Below are 24735 nucleotides of genomic sequence, written 5' to 3'. Positions count from 1 at the left end.
TGACAATAAATAATATTTGACTAGATATATTTCAAGACACTTCTATGACCTTATTCTAAAATGCGGAAGTGCACCTGTTTTCGCGATTGTCTTAGAACTTCCGTTTGAGTCGCCTATGGGAGAAATGACAAGGAATAATAAACGGCAAAAAACGGTCAAACTACTTGCTCTACAAACAAATGTTTGCATGACTATACAGACCAAGTAGAATAATATAACAAGAAAATATCAGTTTGCAACATCAAACAGCGAAACGAGCAGTTTTTAATGTCTAAAAATTAATGGAAGTGAATGAGACCGGAAGTCTCGTGCCAAAAAGATTCAAATGTCAGCACCCGCTCGTCTGCGGAGAATAAGGTCAATAATGCTTAAAATGAAATTTAAAGGCTTAACTAGGTTAATTAGGTTAACTAGGCAAGTTAGGGTAATTAGGCAAGTTATTGTTTGTTCTGTAGACTATCAAAAAAAATTAGCTTAAAGAGGCTAATAATTTTGTCCCTAAAATGTTTTTTAAAAAATAAAAAAATGCTTTTATTCTAGCCAAAAGAAGACAAATAAGACTTTCTCCAGAAAAAAAAAATTATCAGACACACTGTGAAAATGTCCTTGCTCTGTTTAACATCGTTTAGGAAATATTTAAAAAAGAAAAAAAAGTCAAAGGGGGGCTAATAATTCTGACTTCAACTGTATATATTCACTGAGAAATGGATAAAAATAATCATTTTCAAAATTGTGTGTACTCAGTTATGATGAGCACTGTATAGGAAATCAGATTTGGGGGTTAAATGTGTGTTTGACACCAATATCATGTCTTTTTATAAAATTTCTTAAAGCGGTATTTCAACTGTCTATCTCTTTCTTTTTGTTTTGTTTTTTCTTGCAGGTGCTGCTAAGCTCTATGCATACTGGATCGTTATAAACTTCAGGGAAGCCTATAACCTCTTTGCTGTGAATGGGATCTTGTTCAATCATGAGAGTCCTAGAAGAGGTCAGACACACACCACACACACACACGATTCATAGTCTGGTGCAGAGATATTGCAGTTACTTTCACTTGGGGGCACTTTCTGGTAAAAGTAGGCCTGATTGGGTTTCATTTGGTTTTGAAAAATGCAGTAACCAGCAGCCACTGCTACGTGTCAGACCTCACATTTTCAGCACCTCATTCATCAAAACAGTCATAAGTGCTGGTCAATCTTAACAAGTCAACCTATTTTTTTTAACGCTCATGCCAAAAGGAGAGTAATGAAGTTTGAGAATGTCACCCATTCACTTAAATACCTTATAATTCATAAATGCTTTTTAATATGTAATACATCATTCCTGTATGTTAATGGTTACATTCTTTTGTTGTACTCAAAGCAACATATTCTGAAGGGTTCGAATTTTGTACATGAACCAAATAATGGCAAATTCGTCAGTTGGTCCAGTGTAAAATTGTCTATTCTAGGTGTCAAGCTGTCAAAGTTTGCTCAAATAACATAAAAATTGCTACCAGATGGAAAAGTGTTAAGCGCAATAAGTTGTGAAAAATAACTCTGTGTCAATGCTCACAACTGACACACTCCTGAAGATCGACTCTGATAGCAAATCCAGTTCGCTTTTGCATATTGTGATGCATTCAAATCATGTCTGATAGATTATAGATTGTATATGGCTGTCGTGCTCTAACAGAAGTGAGTCTAACACACCTTTCATTGGGTGTGTGACTTGCTAACGTATAAATACAAACTTCCCAGGAGGACTTAACACCATTATTGCACTCCGATTCAAACGTAATTGTGTCAGTGCTTGCATTTAGATAAACACAGATTATTATGTCTTAAATGAATGTAAACAGTTGGGTGTGTGTCAGTATACTAGATGTGTGCATTCGCTTATTTTATAAAAAAACAACACCAGAGGAATTCACTCAACAAAAGTGCTTAATTTATTTTCCAATCCAGACATTTAATCCAGCTCACGTAGCCAGCAAATACAAGTTTTGAGACATAAACAATACAGCTGACTGTAGTAAAGGAAATGATGTAAGAGTCCAAAGAGAATGCTGTGTGTGGCCAATACTCATTGTGATTGGTTTGCGGGGGAGTATCATCATGACACAACATTTGGTAAAGTGTGCAGCCATGACATCTTCTCAACAACAAGAGTGTTGTTCAGTGCCCCCACCCTCAACCCCAGAGCGCAGGAAGAGCAGTGATGTCATCCATTTACGGATTTGGAAGCCGGTGACACAAACATCAGCAGCGCAAGTGTTTAAATGAAGGAGGGAGTGCAGGAGGGTTGCAAGATAGCTAGACGGGGAGAGATGGATGAGATGGTGTAAAAAAAGCCAACTTCATTTCCTGTCCGATCGCAGTGGTAACCTCCCGTCATTGGGTGGGTCGGTCAGCGATGATGAGTTAATCTGGTTTGGAATTCACTTTGGAATTTTGGCCGGTGTCCACTTTCACCAATAAACAAACCAACTCCGAAAGAGTTTATGAAAGATGAGGAGAGTAAAACAATCTGTTACAAATCCGTCTGGGGCGTGTGTGTGTGTGTACGTGCGCATGTGAAAGCAGTTGCACTTTGACACCTATTCAGACTTGAACGTCTAATAACAGCGGATAGTTCCAGACGTGAGAAACTGTCGTGCAGTCAATCAGAAGACATCACAGCGCTCCTGCATTACACACTCGTCTTTCGTCTTTTTGTTCACTCGCAGTCCCTCTCTTCTGTTGAAAGACGGGCGTTTTAAGAAGTTAAACCTCTCCAGGTGAGAAGGGGTGCACCTGTGTGAAGGTGTCGATGGACCTCTTAGCACTGGCAGACACGAACAAGCTGTTGGATGAGCTGGGAGATGTTTTGCTCTTTCACTCCTCGTCTAGCCTCCTCAACACACCTATGTTTGTGTTGTTGTGTTGTCAGGGCGACAAAGAAGGGAAGTGAATGAGATGCTCCTTTAATGTCTCAAATTAAACGTCACTCCTCACCTTGTGTCTCTTCTCTTTCCCTCTTTCAGTGTCTCGCTCTGTCTCTCCCACACACACTCCCACATGCACTCCAAAGCTGGAATTGTTGGATATTTGGGGCAGAACTTTTTCTTTCTTTCTTTGTTTTTTTTGCTTGCCTGGTTGGGCTAGTCTTCATAATTATCCTACAAATGCTTTCAGTTGCCTTAACACATTCATGCATGTTATATTCTACTTTTTAAAATAGTAAACAAAGAAATATTTAGACAAAAAAACTATTTACTCTTCCTTAAGTGTTTTCAAATCTTAATGAGTTTCTTTATTTTGTTGAACATTAAAGAAGATATTTTGAAGAAAGCTACGGTAGGGAAAACAAATACTATGGAAGTCAGTGGTTATGTTTCCAGCTTACTTCAAAATAGCTTCTTTTACAGCTATCTACAGGTTTGGAATTAGTAAAGGTAGGCCTGTCACAATAATCAATATATCGATTTATTGCACAATACATGGACATAATTTATAGTGATGCAGTATATATCACCCATTCGTAATAACCAAGTCTAGCAAAATTTTAACTGATTGCACATCCTTTCTAAGCCCTATCATACACTTGGCGCAATAAGGCGCAAGACGTGTTTCTATGACGTGTTGCTTTTTTTCAGACCATAATCTTCCCGTTTTCCGTCACGTTGTTTAAATAACAAATCCATTTGCGCCACTTGGTGGACATATGGGTGATTCGGTCTGGGACATAGCATGTGGGTTAGGATAAAACTCAGTTTTTTGACCACACTCTGTTATTATTGCTCATTTATTTGTTTGCTGGAAATTAGAACTGAATTTAGAAATAGTTTTGAAACAAATCTTTGCACTTAATAAACTAAATTAATTATGTAGGCTAATGGATGTCTGTGCGTAGGCCTACAACACATTTTTTTTTATCCATGAAAGAGAGTGAAAGTGAAAGTAAAGAATTAGGAGGCTCATTCTCTAATTCTCGCGCTGCAGATGCTCAGTTCAACTGTTATCTCGCTAGTGAAGTGCTCAGTTTTTCCACTTACAAAGTCTGCCATGGTAATAGTAATTGCGCCATGGAACGACGCAACTGACTTTTAAAGGTAATGGGAGATGAGACTCTGATTAGTTTATTCTCAAAACACACCTAAAACTCATTAAGAGAATAAGCTCAACCCTGTTAGACAATGTGCCGTGGCGCAGAGCGGATGCTTTTGTGCCTTGCACTTTAGACGTTGCGCCTAGATTGTTAAAATAGAGCTCAATATCTCTATTGAAAGTGTCAGTGTCAGTGGTTATAAAACAACACTAATTATTAAATGATTTCACTACATAATGATTAATGATTTCAACGCCTAATTATTAAATTATTAAAATTACTATAATTAAACCTGGCATTATATAATAAGTGCCTAAAATTGTCTTGAAAATGACAATAATAGCTTTTATCACAATATATTTTGGAGCAATATATCGTACAACAAAAAATATATCATGGGAAGTCTAAGTAAAAGGCGAGTAAATGATGACAGATTTTCAATTTAGACTTTCTTTGACAAAAATGTAACTTTTTTTCATCATTTTCTCCCCCTCAAATTATTGCTTCACTTGAACACAAAATAAAATATTTAGAAAAATGTATGGAAACTGGTAGCCATTGACTTCCATACATAGTTTTTATGTTATTTTACAAGTGTATAATATAAATAAAATACTCACCAACAGAGATGTCCATTTCAGCATTTTGCATGAACACCAGAAAAAGTTGATTCAACTTAAAAGTGTAAGGCAGTTTGCTGCAGAGCTTTTTTCAGTTGACTCAACTTAAATCAAGTCAAGTGCAGTTGAACTCAAAGTTGAACTCAAGAAAGCTCTGTAGCAAGTCGCCTTACAATTTTGAGTTGAGTTTAAAGTTTGATAATAAAAGTTTGAAATAAAGTACTGACCCAACAGTTCTAGTGACAATTCAACTGCCTTGTCTGAAACACTCTCAGTGACTACCAGGTCAGCAGGCCATCTGTATTATTGAGCCCTTTGACTTTTTTTCGGGTTTAATGCTACAACATTGCCAATTGTGAAAGAGAGCAGGGTGCTGGTGTGTGTTTTTGTCATTTGCCTAAATGAACGTGGCAATGTGAGGGTAGTGTGAGCGAGCTTCATATACATCTGCATGAATGTGTGTTCAGACGTGTGTCAAGAAACAGGAACAGGGCCTTGTACTGACAGTCGTTTCTTTTTTCACGTGCTGGAAATTTCTGAGTGTCAGTGACTGATAGACCAGACATCTTGACTGCACTTTATTTCCACCTGGTTTGGCAGGGTGTCTTTCCATCCATTAGAAATTTCGCCTAGATACTCAACGTTACCCTCGCTCATTACTCGTAAAATGTGCATTGACAGCGCCTGGGCACATTCTGCTGCCAACACGCACACCTGCAGGTCTGCCGCCTGGTTTGAGGCTCCTGTCCGCATAATCACAGTCTAAACCAGCCCTAAACTGGGTTGTTTTAGACTTGATGAGAGCGAGCTGCGGTCGACTCCCTGCGACTCTGCTCCTCGTCACGGCTTCCCACCGCGTGCTAAGAGACGGCCTAATTACACTCCGACTGGAAACAGGAGCCGGTGCGCGGAAATGGCCTGTCCTGGACTTTTAAACACACATGCACACAGATGCATAGCCGGCCCATTATTGCGGACTATGGTTTGGTCAATCGACTCTGATTTGCTTTTTTTCCCCCCGTCTTTTTTTAAAATGAGTGAACCGAAATCAGATCCTCAAGTCCCCCCCTGAGGTTTGTCTGTGACGACGGATTGACCCGGCTGTTTACAGTGTGGTATTTTAAACCGTTCTTCTCGTGCCAAGCTCACGCACCTGGTCGCGAGCTGCGTTTAGCACGGATTAGAAAGAGCCCTTTGTGATACCAGTAAGCCTGCACACGGGGGGCCCATGACGGACATCCTGCAAGTGGAAAGAGTGCGTCCACTTACAACTTTTTTACTTTTTTTAAGTGGCAGATCTTAAAAAAAAGCTAAAAAAAAAAGACCTTTTGTAAGAAAGTTTGGGGTCAGCGCTATATCTTATATTATTTTGAACATGTGCAAGCAGTTTTATGGCCTGACAAACTTAACATAGTTTTGATTGAAAGTTCAGCTTGCTAGTAAAAAATGATTGGCATTTATTGGTCAAGAAAACATTTCACAAAACTAGAATTTAATGTAATAAATAATAATTTTAGTATTTACCCTTGACAGATTTATACAAAGTGACTTGCATTGCATTCAAGATACCCATTTTCTTTATCAGTTCATGTATACCCTGGGACTTGAACCTATGATCTTGGCTCTCCTAAACCATCTAGGCTGCAGGAATGCCTGTAAATGCTTAAATCGTTATCAATATTTATGCACTTTACAGATGCTTTTATTCAAAGCATCTTAGACTGTTTAATCAGTTCATACATTCCTTTTCAAATAAATATATATTTATACTTAGCAGTTGAGGGATGACATGGTAGTGCAGTGGGTAGCGATGTCGCCTAATAGCAAGAAGGTTGCTGGTTCGAGCCCTGGCTGGGTCAATTGCCATTTCTGTGTGGAGTTAGCATGTTTCTCCCCATGTTGGCATAGGTTTCTTCCGGATGCTCTGGTTTCCCCCACAGTCCAAAGACATACCCTATAGGTGAATTGAATAAGCTTAATTGGCCGTAGTGTATGTGTGTGAATGCAAGAGTGCAGGCCCGGATTGGCTAGTCAGGAGGACTGGGAGAATACCCAGTGAGCCGGTCTGTTTTTTGGCCATGAGGGCCGGTGTCCCTAGCTGCTTGCACTCTTAGCAGTCACACTTTTTTTCATTTATTTATTTATTTATTTGACCTTAGCCTCCTCTTTTTATTCATTATTTTACTGCAGCTCCGCTCTTTTTATTTATTTTCTCACAGCCCTGTGAGCAAAATGCAGCCTGTAGGTTAAAAAGAGGAGAAAAAGATTAAGCCATCAATAGAAAGTAATACTGTGGTTTAAAGAATCATGCAGATTTCAGTGCAATATCCATTTTATTCTTTATTCCAAAGGCATCATCATAACAGCACCATTGTGGTCGAGTGGTCAGCACATTGCATTACGACGCAGCTGACCCGAGTTTGAACCTCACCTGAGTAGATTTTTTTTTTTGCTTTTCATTTTAGTATTAAGATGATGTTTTAAAGAATAGCGTTGGAGATTTAGCTACCCTTTATTGTTCTCATATTTATGAAAAACATTTGAAGTTCTAAAGCAACTGTTTCTTGAAAAAGACGTGATAGTGTCATTAGAAACTGAATTGGAAATGACCTTATTTTAATATAGTCATAATATAGTCAGTCGTGAACTGAGGTGGGCCGATCTAAGGCTTAAAACCCCAGGGCTAAAAAGGAGTCCCACTCCAGCCTTGCAAGAGTGTATGGGTGCTTCCCAATGCTGCGTTGCGGCTTTAAGGGCATCCACTGCATAATAACATATGCTGGATAAGTTGGCGGTTGATTCCGCTGTGGCGATCCCAGATGAATAAAGGGACTAAACCGAAAAGAAAATGAATGAATAAACTTGGCAGTTGAGAGAGTTTTTTAAATTCAAACTAATCACACCTGTATTTAAATGATACATTATTTGCTCTTCGTTGCAGGCTATGAGAATCAAACCCATGACCTTACCACTGACAGCACTATCATCTATTCCTTTTAGCTACAGGCATGGTAAAAAATTGCTTCAGGGTATTTTTCAAATAAGTATGCTTACATTTGTTAGATGCTTTTATTCAAGCTACATATTCTCCCAAACATTGCCTGGGAATCACGACCATCTTAAGTCAGTGAAAAGAGCTGAATATTATGGTCTAGAAATCTGAGAATATCATTTTAACATGGTTCGTGAATGCGTATATTTCAGTCCACCCAATTTTGCAGTTGAGTTTTATTTTGCAATTATAGGGCATGATCTTCCCGGCACTGCTGATTCTCCCTGGAAAGAGTTGTCCAAAAAAACACACATGTGGGCTTCAGCCCAAGTCAAGAGCGTAATAGTCCTCGTTCACTTATACACTTATAGTAAGTGTGTTCCTGCTTTGACCTGGGCCTGATATTATAGGTGGTGGAGGTTTGCATCAAGAACTCCCACCTCGGTCTGATTCAAGCTATAGCACAACCCAGCAGGACATGAGAGCGTCCAAGGTTTCCCACAGATGAAGCATGTGTGTGTGTGTGTGTGTGTGTGTGTGTGTGTGTGTCTGGCAGCTCAGTAGGACTTTGGACTGACTTACAGATTCTCCAGGGTGGTCCACTGACTAGACAAGAGTCTGATTTTATCCCCGTGTGTGAATGTTACTGCGTGTTTCTGCCTGTGTGTGTGAGAGGGACAGAGTGACGGCCATGGCTCCCCATTCGCTTTGCCCTAATTGTACAAATTTGCACTGACATTATGGACGGGGGTGTGGGATGAAAATAAATTATATGGACGGGTGCACATTGAGAGAAAGAGAGTGGCAAGACAGAATGAATGAATCATACTCATTTTGTCATATCTTTGTCTGCATGTTTTTTTCAGGTTCAAATTTTGTAACTAGAAAGATCAGTCGCTCCGTGGCGAAGATCCACCTCGGGCAGTTGGAGTGCTTCAGCCTGGGCAATTTGGACTCCATGCGAGACTGGGGTCATGCCAAAGATTATGTGGAGGTATGAACATGCACACACCACAAACAATCCCTCTATCTATTGTTCTAAAGATGCACTTATTTGACAGCATTTTCAGTTCTCTTTTAGTTACATTTACATTTTTACCCATGATAAGTAATAAATAAATAATGTGTGTGTGTTTATCAAATATTTATCAAGGTTTTTCTTCTAAGGTACATTTTTGTATTTTGTTGTGTATATTATTTCATTTTTATTATAATGATTTACATTTTACTGATACAATAAGTAATGATAGATATATTATACAGTAAATAAATAAATAGATACATAAGTATCTATATATAAAAGAATGAATAAATAGATACATACATAGATAAATAAATAAAACAAACACACTCACATATATACATGCATACACACAGACACAGTGCACATGCTTTGATTTTGTTGCAGTAGTACATAAAAAGGATTCAGTATATGAGATAATGTTTTATTTTTATGACTTGGCCTGATTTAAACCCCAAATTTTGGACAGGAATTGTGTCACGGTTTATTGCATTAGGGTTGCTGGATTGCACAATTAGTTTCTTGTTCTTAATATTTGTTTTGTCATTACTATTGATGCAATGTGCATTCCTGTTTAATGGTGTGTCTGCCTTCCTTTTTACAAGCATTACTCTTTGTGGTAATGATGGATACAAAGTATACATCAGGTCAGGTGTCTTCTGTTGCTATTTTTGTCTGGGAACGGAAGACATTGGTCACATTTTACTGCTCAATAAATATGTCAGTGTGTCAGACATCTTACTGTGATAAAGATTCTAACATTCCCGATAAACTAAAGTCCCGATAGAGAAAATATTCAGCAACTTTTGACAAATGATTATTTATCTCATGTGGAGAAGTATTTGTTTATAGCATTGTCATCTAAAATTCAGTCCACCAAAGAAGAACAGTAACTGTGTAAGTATATAATGGACCCTTTTCACAAAAATGTTATGATGCATTTAACAGTCATCAGAATCTTAAAGTTTTTAATATTTAGGTTTAAAAAAAATTATATGAACATTTATATATATATATATATATATATATATATATATATCATATTTCATCTGCATCAATTTACAAAAAATTAATTACCATTTGTGCAAGGCGTTTGTAATGCTGCCTCTATGGGGCAGAACAGTCAATAGCTAGGTTTCCATCCACCTATTTTTAGGTGCATTTTGGATATGTGCTTATAAAAGGGTTGATGGAAATGTCAAGATGTACATAAATTTTAAAAATGCGCATAAAAAAACATATGCGCGTAACGGAGTAGGATAAACTTTTTTTTCGATAAGAAAAGATTCCCATAAACTATGATGAAAAAACTTTTACTGAACAAATTCCAGTATGCGCATTAAAAAAGATCATGTGATTTTGTTATAAGAGATCATGTGATGCTAAACATGTGTACGAATGAATAAACCATTAGGCTGAGCACATTGTAAAACATCTGAAATGTTGTTTTTAACACGCCTTAACCATTTCAGTATTAGTGTTGTTATATTATTCGCACATCTTTTAATGCGATAATCCAGTTTTGCACATAAAGGTTATTTGCATTTTTGGACGGAAACATTGCTAATTTGATGTTGTTCTCTCTTCTGGCTGCTGTTATCATTCCTTCATTAATTTTTCTTCAGCTTAGTCTGTATTTCAGAGGTTACCACAGCGAAATGAACCATCAACTATTTTAGCATATGTTTTTACGCAACGGATGCCCTTCCAGCCACAATCTAGTACTGGGAAACACCCATAGACACTAGTTCACACACACTCATACACTATTTAGTTTATTTAATTCAACAATACCGGTTGTGTTTGTATTATAAAACCCACCTGAACACAGGGAAGACATACATACTCCACACAGAAACGCCAACTGGTCCATCTAGGACTCGAACCAGCAAACTGCATGCTGAGCCACCGTGTTGTCCCCTACTGTTGTCAGTCTCACACAATTTTTTGTCTTTTTCTGAAAATCTTGATAACACCATCGGGGAGTTCTCTTATATTATTTCAACAAACAGGATTGTAAAAAAAAATTGTTGTACTTTCCCCATTTACTGCACCTTAAGTTTTCCAACTACATTGCATCGACTTCCTCTACTGAGAAACCCAGAAATGTGAAAAGGGTCCATAAATACTTTTACTATTTTAAATTAATTTAAAGTAATCATAAACATAAGATGAAAAATGATATATTTTTGAACTCTACTAATCAAAGTATCATATTTCAAATCAAAGATATAGTGTATATTAATAGTAAATGATCTATTGTAATATTCCATGATATACTTGTTTTTATTCTAAGCCTTAATTAAAAAAACATTTACCAATGTAAAGCTAGTAGTATGTGTGTATGTATATAAATATATATTACCAAAGTTGTATTTGTAAATTTTTAATATTCAGATTTGCAGCTGTACATGTAGTGTATGTCTGCCATATGTAATGTGTATTTTGCCCGTGCACTTTCTTTTCAATTTGCTTGTAATTACCCTCTGAGTGCACAGCCGTGCTGTCGTGTTTATCCTGGATTAGAGAGGCCTGAGTTTCTTTAGGCCTTTGCCAGAGTAGGAGCTGTAGGTTTGTGTGTGCGTGCATGTGTGTGTTGTGTATGAGCCGCTCCAGGTTTCCTGTGGGAACGCTGGTATTCCAGGCGGCTGAATCATGCAGCCAGGTTTATGTGGCTCAGGACTGGGGCAGATTTCGGGAAATCGGACCAAAGCTGTGAGCGTGTGTATATTTGTGAGAGTCGTGTACGTTTGTGTGTGTGTGTGTGTGTGTGGAGTAGATCCTTGCGGTTCACTACAGAAACAGTCCATGTATTCTACTCCATGTATTTACCTCCGGGCAGTGTGCAAAAAAAAAAGTCAAAATGTTTTATGTCAGATGCATAGGTTTACATTTTTCCAAACAGACAGCATGCCAGTCATCTTTTGTTCACACTGTTGATCTCCATCCCGCACCTCCTGAAGGCCTCAGCACCATGGTTCCTCCACACGCGATTTGAGTCTGAAACCTTTAGTGAGAGACGCGAGGTGTGTTTGAAAGTGTGAGTTTGTTGCGATTATACACTAAAGACATGTTTTTGAACATGTTTAACACCATCAGTCATCATTACTGTTTAACGCCGCCATGCAGTCAGTAGCATTCTTTCAAATAATTTATTAGACTTTGACTGCAAGGATACATTACATTGATAAATAAATGACAGTAAGACTTAGAATTATTTAACCCCCTTTGAATTATTATAATTTTTTTTATATTTCCCAAGTAATGTTTAACAGAGCAAGGAAATTTGCACAGTGTGTCTGATAATATTTATTTTTTTCTGGAGAAAGTCTTATTTGTTTTATTTTGGCTAGAATAAAAGCAGTTTTAAAAATTTTTTACAAACATTTTAAGGTCAAAATTATTAGCTTATAATTGATATATTTCTATTAATTACAAATATTAAGCTATATTTTTTCCCGATATTCTATAGAACTAATCATCGTTATACAATAACCTTCCTAATTATCCTAACCTGCCTAGTTAACCTAATTAACCTAGTTAAATCCTTTAAGTGTCACTTTAAGCTGTATAAAAGTGTCTTAAAAAATCTATTAAAATTTTATTTACTGTCATCATGGCAAAGATAAAATAAATCAGTTATTAGAAATGAGTTGTGTACTCATTGTGTACTCACAATTTTAAATGTGAAGTTTTCAAAGGTCATTTTTTCACAATTATGCCTATAGAAGAACCATACACACACACACACACGCAAAAAAATCTAACTTTTTAGCAAAGTAACAAATGAATTTAAATCAGTATTCTAAAGCAGTGTTTCTCAACTGGCAAGTCACAAAATCACTTTGAATGTATGGCGAAGGGTGAGATTTTAAGCTTAGTTTAAAAAGTTTAAAAAGATGCGTTTGAAAGCTGTTAACGCTTCTGTCTGACCTGGGTCAAGGAAAGAAAATCACATTGTTCAGTATCTGGTATCTGGGGTCCGGTAAGAAGTTAATATAATACAATAATAATAATTCTTTTTTTTTTTGTAAATGGCACTTTTCTGGACCCCAAAGGTCACCTTACAAGCATCAACAGCCATATAAGAACAAATTAAAACAAATAATAAAACGTTGACAAACTAGATTTTAAATGCATGGAGTTGCAGGGACAAACACATCATGAGTATAAAATAACATGAATAAAAATAGTCAAAAGAAAGCCTGCTTAAAAAGATGTGTTTTAAGATGACACTTGAAAGTGTCATTATCATTCTCCTAACATTGTTTTCACCACCACATTAAAAAGTTTCTCACCTCAGAAAAACATATTTAGTTGAACATGAAAGTGATTTATATATACACATTTATGTCTATTATAATATTTCGAGATATACTCGTTTTTAATCAAACAAACAAAGCCTTAGTTAATAAAAACATTTTACTAATGTAAAACTAAATATATTATATGTAATGTGTAGTATATAAGTATGTGTATGTATATATATTATATATTAGTAAAGTTGTATTTGTATATTTTTAATATTCAGATTTGCAGCTATACATATACAGTAGTTATGTCTGCCATATGCCATGTGTATTTTATCATTGTCATTCTACTAATGTTGTTTTTGCCACCGCAATAAAAACTTTCTCACCTCAGAAAAATACCAGCTTTAGTTGAACATGAAAGTGATTTATATATACACAATTATGTCACAAATGATTTGTATTCATGAAATAAGCTGTTCTTTGAAGTTTCCTTTGAATCCCGGAAAAATATATCATACTTTCCACAAAAATATTTACCTGCACAGCAGTTTTCAACATTAAGAACAAATGTTTCTTGGTCAGCAAAACGGCATACTAAAATTTGACACTAAAAACCAGAATAATGACTGCTGAAAATGCTGCGTTTTTAAAATATTTTAAAATAAAAAAGTTTGTCTACTGTATTTTTGTAATCAAATGAATTTAGCATTGGCGAGACATCTTTCGAAAACATTAATAAATCATAACCACCCCAAACTTGAACAGTAGTGTGATATGTGAGATCAAAGCTTTTCTCTTTGCACGTCTGTGTGGCCAAGTTTGTGTTTTTCACTACAGATACGACTCTATGTAGCCGAGGCAGTGGGAGATGAACACTGTATGTTTGCGTAAACTCTTGAACCTTGAACAGTTTTAATTGGTTCGCTGTTTGTATGACTTAATAAGCTGTTCAAAACTCAAAGCTTTCTAGTTTTATGGAATTCAGACTTTCGGGCCTCCACTAAAAACATACATAAAATCAGGGCGCAAATGAAGTGAAGTTCAAAGATTCCTGTGAAAACACACAGGCTGAGCTGATAGCGGTGAAGCTCTCAACGGGGTCTTAGAGGTTGCTGATGTTTTTGTTATTTTTAAGATGATTTCACCTCAGACTTCTTTGTTTCTCCAGCAACAGAATGATTTTGTCCTCGTTCTCACCTCTCGCATCCATCCATACCGCCGACCAATCGCATACTAAAGAGAGCTTGCAGATGAATCACACTGGTCTTTATGAGAACCCCACGGCCAATCAAATCACTCATTAGCTCGCCGACTGACTGTACCTGCAGTGACCCATCATGCGCTGAGACTCTTATTTCATAGTCCTAATACTTTGTATGAGCACTGCATAGAATTTTCCAGCAAGACGAGGAGATTGTTTTCATAAGAGACTGGAATCCCAGCTGAGACTTTTGACCAATAGGATACACCCGTTTTGTAATGCTTATTATTTTTTCAGTAGATATGTTTCAAAGACCCAAAAGTGGTTTTCAAACATTTAAAAATAAATAAATAAATAAAAAAAATTAGAACATCTGTAGATTACAATGTTTTCACCATGTTATAGCATAGCAATAGTTTATATCCATATGATATGGCAGGCATATTAATAACAATAATCATGTGATGACACGTTTAAAGACGCTTAACAAAAATAAGTAGTTATTTATCTTTAATGAAGGAAGTGAAAGTCATTTGAAATGTATTTTTAGAAAGTAAAGATCAGAATTAATATGTTATTTATCATTCTAGATACATTTTGTTTTGAAAGTTATTAAATAAATGAACCAGTTAAAGGATCTTGGCATAACTCTAGACATGAATTTAAAATTTGATAGTCATGTTAAGAATATGTGTAAGGAGGTCAAGCCAAGTCTAAACTGTTTTCCTTTTAGTAGAAGACATAGATACATTAGATGTTAGACCATAGACAATGTTAGAACATCTTAAACTGCAAAATTATACATGCACACAATGATACCCTCATTTCATATTGCATTATATGGTCACAAGCCTCTTTAACCACATCGAAGCCTATTGATTTAATATATAAACAAGCTATTAAAATTATGGACTTAAAGCCTATGCCAAGGCATCATTGTGAGGTTTTATGTAAAAATAACCTTTTTATTTTTGATTGTTTTTATTAAATTGAATTATCTTAAATTGTTTTTTTAAATATTTATACAATCATGTTCCAATGCTGTTTTCTGATCTAATCAGTAGGTATCAAACCTCTTAGAGAGTCACACGAGCAACTGCTAATAGTCACTGTTTTGTATTCCAAAGACTTCTTTTGGTAATTTTTTTTTCTCTGTTAAGGCAACTAAATTGTGGAATGATTTACCTGTTAGCCTAAAATTATAAAGGAATATAAATGTGTTAAGTAGTGTACTTAAAAATTATTAAAAACAAAACAGCAGTGTTTACATAAATAGTTTACTATTAGTTTGTTTGATCTTGTTGTGTCTATGTATCTATTTTATTTTCATTTTATGTCAAGCTTCCCATAGACATGTGTTGAAAATTAGCAAGTCTGCTAAAACAGTGGTCCAGTAGTTGTTTTTCGTAGGTTGGTAGACGACCATCAACAGTTTTCTCAGAGGATGACAAGCTGACAAAACATTGCTGTTTTAATGTTTTATTTATGGAGAAAATTACAAAGCACTGCAGTGTTTTGGAGTTCTATGTTTGTCTGAGATAACTAATCTACCGAAATAAATGTGTATAATCTATAAAAAGTATGAAGCTGAACGGTCAGTCAAGTGGGTGCGTCTGGAAGCCGCGCATTGGAAATAACAAACTTGCGAAACCTCTAGAAAAGACATGCGAATGGCCCCTAAAAGGCGGTCGTCACTTGCAATCTCCAGCAGTTGACCTTGGTGGATACACCTGAATTTATTTTATTTATTTATTTTTTTTTGACAAATGGGTTGCGAATCTATTCCTTTGGCAGTTCGCGGGTCCTTCACTAGGTCTTTTCCCCTTAGCAAAGAAACTTTCCAAAGACCTCTTTTTCTCATTTTGCTGCTTGTGGGTTCAATTTGGGTGCTCAAGTGACCAGAATGAACTGAGAAAATATGGTTGAGGTATTTAATTTGATTGTCCAGTGTAATAGTGATGTCCATGTCAAAAATAAATAAATTAATTAAGTAATTAATAGATTAATAAACGATGGCATTTGAACAAAACATTTGAACTGCAGTTATATTTTAACAGTGCATTTAATACATTTTTCGTGTATATAAAATCAATTTAATTTGACACCCAAATATATATTAAATGTATTGATTATTGACTGATGATGAACCAAAATTATCATTGATTAATAAAATGCTGTAGCATTAGTGTCCTCTTCCCGAAATACAGCCTGGACTCAAGTACACCTTCAGAACAGGTGAAGCTTTGAGTAATATGGGTAAGGAATCCCCAAATGCAGATATGAAATGTGTTATATAAATAAACCTGCCTTGCTTTAATTATTATGTGGTATTATGTTTATCTCAATTATCATGCATATCTTCATATGTAAAAGTGTTAAAAATATTACTTTTAAAACTACTGAAGTTATTATTAGTGATTTATGCCTATGATGCTTATATTATTTGTTGTAATAATAAGTGGTGTGACAAGTTTTATTACTATTAGCTGTTATATACACTATATACACTGCAATACTGTGTATGTAAAAAATTGAGGCAACTATTTGTGTCAGTGTTTTCAAACTCATTTTAATTTTGTTTGTCCTATTAGACTTTGGATGTTCTCAACTTACACTTTATCAAATGTAACTTCAACTTAGTTTTATCAAATTTTAACTTGTCGTTTTAAGTTCGTCAAACCTTTTTTTTAAACTAAAATTTACGTAACACTTTATAATAACTACACACTATGAATCGTTTATTAAGCATTAGCATATAGTAATTCATTATCTGTTAAGCATTAACTTTACATTAATAGATGTTAGTAAACAGTTTATAATTGCAGATACAAATGCTCTATTCATGACTTATTAGTACATTTATAATGTGCTTAATAATTGTGTTTTCATATTTAAATTATTTTTTCATCACTAAATTAAGTATTGCATTATTTACGAACCAGTTATTTGAGAGTAGTTGGTGGTTTTTAACGATCACTCAAAATGAATAAGTAAATGATTAATAAACTATTCAAATTAACATTCAAATATCTTATTATTCAGGCATATAGTAAAAGCTAATTTGTATGTTAATAATGTTTTATTTATGACACTTTGTCTAACAACTGCACTTCTGCCTGGTTAGGACTTGTTTGGGAGAAGGATATTGGTCAAACTATTGAAGAAAATGACTGGAAAATTGTATATGATATATATCCGAAGTGTACCTCTCTTGGGATCCATGAGCTTAATTTTAAATTTTTTAATAGGATCTACTTTACTCCAATACGTATTAAGAAAATGTTTGCCAATGCCACAGACCTGTGTTTTAAATGTAAAAAAGATAAAGGTACATTCATTCATAGTTTTTGGGACTGTGACAATTTTGCCATTTTGGAAGAAAATACATAAGGTACTGGAAAATATTCTTAAGCTCAATTTTGACATGACCCCAGCTCTGTACTTATTGAATCTTAATGCAAATAATCTGTTTGAAAAAAATGCATTCCAGTTATTTATTGTATTGGTATATTTAGCTAAAAAATGTATTTTGCTACTCTGGTCTGCATCACAAGCTCCATCTTTTAAAATGTGGATATCACAGATTGCTACATGACTACCATTAGAAAAACTTACCTATGACAAACATAAAGAATCTGATAGATTTTGGTCTATTTGGTCTCCCCTTTGGAAGTACACTTTTTTTTATAACCTACACTTAAAGACTACTCTAAGATGATGTAATTGTACTTTTAATTATTCTTCACCTATTTATTTATTTTTTTACTCTGTTACTTTCACTCTCAAGACTGTACATTTTCTTTAATATGTCAAAACATTTTGATGTTAATGTTTTGTGAATATGGGCATACAATAAAAAAATAATAATAATAATGTTTTAATTACTCAACTTCATTCTGTTCTGTGACCTAATCTAAAGTGAGGACTATTCATGCTTTATAAATCATTTATAAATGACAATTAAAGGCACATTTATATACTAAAATATATGACTTTGATAAAGTCTTAGATACTTTGATAAATAATATATGGAAATAAATGACTTTATTCATTTCTATTCATTTGAATATCCACAAATGAAACTTAAAATAAAAAATAAATATTTGCAACCTTATTTAAAATAGAATTACTGTACACTCTCAGAAATACAGGTACAGGAACTGGGGCAGTACATTTAAAAAAAAAAATACACATATACCCAAAGAGTCCACAGTGGTCCCTCAAAGGTACATATGATATTAGTGCCCAAGTGTACCTAAAAAGTACCTTTGAGGTACCATTATGGACCCTTCAGGGACAAATATGTACCTTTTGGAAAGGTACAGCCCCAGTGACAGCTCCTGTATACTTATTTCTGAGAGTGTACAGTTTAAACATCGCTAAATAACATTGAAATGCTGAATCATAATTGATCCGTCTGTTATTCTGCAACGGTTAAACTGGACAATAATTGTATTTTTTAAAAAGATGAATTGTTTATTTGTCACTGAGCCTTTAATTGTCATTTATTAGGCATTTACAAAGCATAAATAGTCCTTACTTTAGATTAGGTCACAAAACTGGATGAAGTTGACTTCATAAAGCATTTATTAACATTAAAAGTAACTTTTTATATATGCCAGAATAATAAGATATACAAATGTTGATTTGTAGTTTATTAATCATTTACTAACTAACTCATTCTGAATAATCTTAAAAAAGAATCAGCTACTCTTAAATACAACTGGTTTGTAAATAATGCAACACCTAATTTAGCCATGAAAAATTAATCAGTAACAAAATATGAAAACACTATTTTTAAGCACAGTATAATTGTACTTATAAGTCAAGAATAGAGCATTTGTATCTGCAATTATAAACTGTTTACTAACATTTATTAATGTACAGTTAATGCATTACCGATAATGAATTCACTATTTACTAATGCTTAATAGATGATTCGTTGTGTATTGTACATTTGTTACCAATTTCAAATTAAGAAATATTTAAATGATTTTTAGAATCTAAAATAATACTTATGTCTGTAGTTTAATTATTATTCATAAAAAACTGAAGTCTCACATCAAACACAGGCTTCTGTCGTCACTGTGAGTTTCATGATGTGCGGCGGGTGGCAGGATTTGATGCTCTGAGGGGTGTTTTGCTATGAAGTGGGTGGTTTTGTGTGAGAGTGAGTGTGTTTTTTTCTGTATTTTTGGGGTGGGGGCAGGAGGTGGGGGCCTTAAACTCCAGTGGCCAACATCCAGCAGAATAAATAAACACAGCTGCAAGCCGAGACCACCTTAATGTGTGTGTGAGCGCGTTCATTCCCTCATTTCATGTGGGAGAACTTGGACTACAGGCTTTAAAAGCACAGATACACACACGTACACACACTCAGCCACAATATGTAAGGTGATCTAGGGAAAGGGCTGATTTTAAGGTTGATTTAGCAGAGCATTTAACACAGGGCATTCCTGAGCGTGTGTAAAGCTGAGAGGAGGTCAGACGTGTTTGTGAGCGACTCTTAGACTCCTCCGTGTGTGTGTGTGTGTGTGTGTGTGTGTGTGTGTGTGAGAGAGAGAGAGAGAGAGAGAGAGAGACAGTGGGCTTTGTGTATGATGAATGAGTGTGTGTGTGTGTGTGTGTGTGTGTGTGTGTGTGTGTGTGTGTGTGTGTGTGTGTGTGTGTGAGAGACAGTAAGCTTTATGGATTAATTGTGCATGTGTGTGTGTTAATGTGTAACAGTGCGCTTTGCGCTCATGTGTGTGGTTGTGTGAGACAGTAGGCTTTCTGTGTTTGTATGTGTGTGATAGATTGGGCTTTGCATATATGAGTGTGTGTTTTTGTTTGTGTGTCTGTGTGAAACAAAGTTGTCTGCGTATGATGAGTCTACGGATGTGTGCATGAGTTTGTGATTGTGTGCGTGTATGTGTGTGACAGTGGGCTTTGTAGATTGTGTGTGTGTGTGTGTGTGTGTGTGTGTGTGTGTGTGTGTGTCTGTTTGAGAGAATGTGCTTTTTACATATGATAAGTGTGTGAGTGTGACACTGGGCTTTGTATATTGTGTGTATTTGTGTGTCCGTTTAAAAGAATGTGATCTCTGCGTATGGTTTGTGTGTGTGTGTGTGTGTTTGTGTGTGTGTTTTTGTGTGCATATAATAATTGTGTGTGTGTGTGTTTGTGTGTCTGTGTGCGAAAATGTGATCTTTGCATATGATGTGTGTGTGTGTGTGCGTGCATGCGTGCGTGTGTGTGTGCGTGTGTCAATTTGAGAGATTGTTGTTATTGTGTATGATGAGTGTATGGGTGTGTGCATGAGTGCGTGTGTGTGTACATGTTTGTCTGTCTGTTTGAGAGAATGTGTTTTTTGTGTATGATTAGTGTGTGTGTGTGTGTGTGTGTGTGTGTGTGTGTGTTTGTTTGAGAGAATTGTGTTTTTTGCGTACGATTAGTGTGTGTAAAAAATTAGCTTTGTAGATGACGATGATGATGTGTGTGTTTGTGTGTGTTTGTGTGAGTTTGTGTGTGTATATGATGAGTGTGTGTTTGTGGCAGCTGGCTGTCTGTGTGATTGACACGGCTGAGCTCTTCCCCGCTGTGTTGAGGATGAAAGCAGATGCTCTGGTTTGGTTCTCTCCCTTTTTTCTCCCCTCTCTTCACATGCCCTCTGTAACCAGAGTCCTCAACTTTCAGCCTCTCACCGAGCTGAAGCTATGAGGGAGAGACGCAGATAAGAGAGGGAGGAGAAGAATTATTGAGTGGAGGAGAGTCGTCCAAAGTGGATGAAAGAGATGGATTTGATCACATTGTTCTGTTATCATGCTTGTGCTTTGGCAGGGCAGTATAGAAAATGAACATGCTCGTATGCATTCAGTCTGTGAGGGTGTTTTTATCTTTTTTTAAGCGGCTTTGTTCCAAAATCTAGTGCGCTGTCTACAGAAGCAGTGTTTTAAAGCATCTTAGGCACGTTCCTGATTTTCAAAAGGTCAGAAGCTTGTTCCTTCTAAAAGACTTTAGCTTTCTTCGAACTCTATCACACTTAAGGGCGGGATCCAAATGGACTGATATCTATATTAGCATCTGACAATGAATTATTAGAAGCTCAGTACAAATAGTTTTACAGAAATGCCAAGTATTGATCCTTTAACAAACACTGCAGCTTTATTCACTACACTTAAACTAATATTTGGACGCTTTAAGGACTAATAACTAACACCAAGGTTTCTACAGAGACTATTAACATGTGTTAATGTTGGCTAATAAACATACAGCTGTTTCTTTTTAGCTCAGTTTCCCTGGATGATGTTTAACAATATATTATTGTAATCAGATTAAAAGTTTTATTTGTCGTTATTACGTCTAACGTCAACTAAAATGCAATAAATGCTTTTTAAGTATTAACTTGTGGGTGTCAAAAATGTACTTCTTAACTAAGTGTTGTTAACTTATATTAAAGGTGCAGTAGGTGATTGTCTTCAGAAACATTTTTTGTTGTGCTGGTTGAAAGTCTCTTTACAGTCCAATAGTACTGATTAAAGTAAATGATCTAAATGTGTTTATATGTATTTTTATATTCGGGGTAAGGCATAAAACTAAAAAATGTTCATCCAATTAAATATTGTCAGCCCGACATCTCTCATAATTCCGATAAGTAGCTCAAACTGTCTGTCAGCAAATGTGAATTCGGACTTCTGCGCATCTATTTACGCAGATCCGCCATTCACGCGTGCCCGCCTGCATGAGCGCCGCACGTTCACGAAACAATCACAGACGCGGTGAAATCAAATGCTAAATTGAAACTTTTGAAAATCCTGAATCAATACTGAAGTTACTTTTGCACGCTGGAGGAAGGACAACACCATAGCTGAAGTATTACTGTTAGACAGGTAATGGTCTGTTTTAAAACCATTTTAGTCAGGCTAGGTTTATGTTAGATTGTGTTGTGTTATGAATGGCTTATATGCCCAGATGTGTTGTTCAGTCACTGAAATCTCCTGGCGAAAGATTGATGTGACTATTTTCAGTTTTATAAGGGACCTTTGACAGCATCGATAATGTAGATTTTTATTTAGTTTAACAACAAAACATCAGTAAATAGTGCTATTCCGCCTAGCCTGCTTTACTGATCTAAAGTTGCTTTTATATTTACATTGGTTCATTTTTGAACAATGACAGCCTTCCTATACTGTGTACCATGCTACTCTGATTATTCACTCTGAAATAGCATATCAGTGTAGCTTAGTAATAAATGTAATACCTGCACACTGCCGAGCAAACACTAACTAACTGGCCAATGACGCGTTGTTCGCGTTTTCAGGAGGCATGGCTTTAAATCACAATCCCTCCCCGCTGTCCAAAGATAATATGCTAAGCGGTTAGCATTTTGGCAGCTCACCTACTGCACCTTTAAATAGTCAAATAGTAAATATTAAATAAGTGTTATTATTATTATAATTCAGTTATAATAATATATATTATATTAGTAATACACTGTAAAACTCAAAAAGTTAAGGTAACTCATCATTTGAGGAACCCGATTGCAACAAATTCAGGTTCAAAAACTAATTCATGAGTACTTTAAACTTAATCCATTTGAGTAAACGAAGCAATTTGACCACAGTAAAACCCATAAAAAATGAACAGAACGCAAACCAATGGAGTACTAAGAAACCCAATAAGTTAAGGTAACTCAAACCATTTGAGGAAACCGATTGCTACAAACTAATTGAGTTCAAAAACTTATCTATATGAGTATTGTGAAATTATTCCATTTAAGTTAAAGTAATGAGTTAAAGTAATTAATGAACTCATTAACTTCAACACTGAGTTTAAAACTCTTTTCAGATGAGTAGAATTAACTTTCAGTAAGTTTTGAGTTAACTACACTCATTTCATTTGATAAAGTTGACTGTTGGGTTTTACAGTGTATGTATTTACCTTTTTATATTTATTTTCACATATATACATACACTACCAGACAAAAGTCTGAGGTATCAAGACATTTGTGCTGCCCATTACATTACAAACCACAGGAGAGGGCAAATTCTCAGCAGGATAGCGCTTCTTCTAATACTTCAGCCAAAGTTACTGAAAGTAAAAGAAGGTCAAGATGCTCCAGGTTTAGTCAGGCTAGTCACCAGACATGAACATTTTTAAGCATGTCTGGGGTAAGATGGAGGAGGCATTTAAGATGAATCCAAAGAATCTTGATTAACTGTGGAATACCTGCAAGAAGGCTTTCTTTGCCATTTCAGATGACTTAATTAATAAGTATTTGAGTCACTGCAGATTTGTCTAAATCGTCCAAGCTCAGAGAGTCATATACAATATTAATTGTTTTTCAACTGCACCATGACTTTATATTCTATACTCAACATTATTTTTTTTCTTGTCACAACTTTTAAGTGACAAGACTTTTAAGCAAAACTCAGACCTTACTGTCCTAAATAAATAATTAAAATCAAGGCATGATCATATTTTATTTTTGTAAAATAAGTATCATCTAGAGACATTTGCCTTTCATATGATATCAATCTCATATGATATTTTTGCCTTCTGATATCAAATGATCAACTAGAAGTCAAGTTATTATTTCTTGTTCCTAAAACTTGGATCGGCCACAAGACTTTTGTCAGGTAGTGTACATACATATGTTTTTATATAATGCACTGTAATTGAGAGGTTTGGGATTGGTAAAATTTGTGCTTTTCCCAACCATCTATTTTCACTTTTTGCTCACAAAGTCTGTTTTTGAATAGTTTAAAAATAGTAATAGTGTAAAATATAATTTCTAAATAATTGCATTTGTGTTATATGTGATGTATTAAATGTAAAATCGCATGAACCTTACAAATAATCTGTTAAAAACCTTTTTATTATTATTTGTTAATTTTATTTATTGTTGTATGAATTTACAGCTGTGAAACTTTATACTGCTTAACATATTTGTAAAAATGGTGATAAACCATCTTTTTGATTAATGAAATGTTGTCTCTGAATGTCTCTGACAAAAGCTCACAATATTAAACAGTATCTACAGTACAAAAAAAAAAAGTCTAATTTAAGTGATAATTATTTACCCAAATGCTGTGTAATTATTTAAAATGACTTTTATGCAATATTTACCCTTTCTTTATAGATGAATTATAGTTGATTCATCAGATTATTTTATTTATTATACCACACCTCTCCTGTACACACTGATATAATAGTGTCCTTCACTCTCTATGCAGAGCGTTCCAAATCGGTCACTTCTAAGGATCCATTACATTTCTAAAGCTGCATACGTAGGCGTTAAACACAGAGACGGCTCACTAGCTTTTGGAACAGAACCATCACGTCTCTTTCTTCTCTCTCACACACACACGGTTTCTTATTAACGACTCCAGGGACGCATCCAGTCTAATGGTCTGCGGTCTGTTCATTCTCTGGAATAGATATGAAGACTCACCAGCGTCTATAATGCGGCTCCCTCGGCTCACGTCTGTTTTCTCTTAAGCGTGGAGTCACTCCCAGACCTGGCTGACCCCTCCGTCACCTCTCACCTTGTCTTTTCTCACTGAGTTACAGACCTCCAATGTCGCTCCATTTTCTGTCCA

General features: G+C 35.4%; 1 protein-coding gene across 7 annotated transcripts in view; it reads left to right on the top strand.

Annotated features, from left to right (window-relative positions):
• gmds (GDP-mannose 4,6-dehydratase) overlaps positions 1-24735 on the top strand; it is a 112363-nt gene that overhangs the window by 37472 nt on the left and 50156 nt on the right. For 6 of the 7 annotated variants that reach the window (XR_015517502.1, XR_015517501.1, NM_001102475.2 and 3 more), the window contains 2 exon segments: positions 884-988; positions 8547-8674. Coding sequence is in view for 4 of the 7 variants with exons in the window: in NM_001102475.2 (NP_001095945.1) it covers positions 884-988; positions 8547-8674 (233 nt within the window). In the remaining 3 variants the exon portion in view is untranslated. 7 annotated transcript variants of the gene reach the window in all.

The sequence above is a fragment of the Danio rerio genome, chromosome 20, assembly GCF_052040795.2.
Source record: "Danio rerio strain M-AB ecotype USA chromosome 20, GRCz13ab, whole genome shotgun sequence".
NCBI classification, from domain to species: domain Eukaryota; kingdom Metazoa; phylum Chordata; class Actinopteri; order Cypriniformes; family Danionidae; genus Danio; species Danio rerio.
The sequence above is the reverse complement of the archived record's forward strand: the minus strand, read 5'-3'. Positions and strand labels throughout refer to the sequence as shown.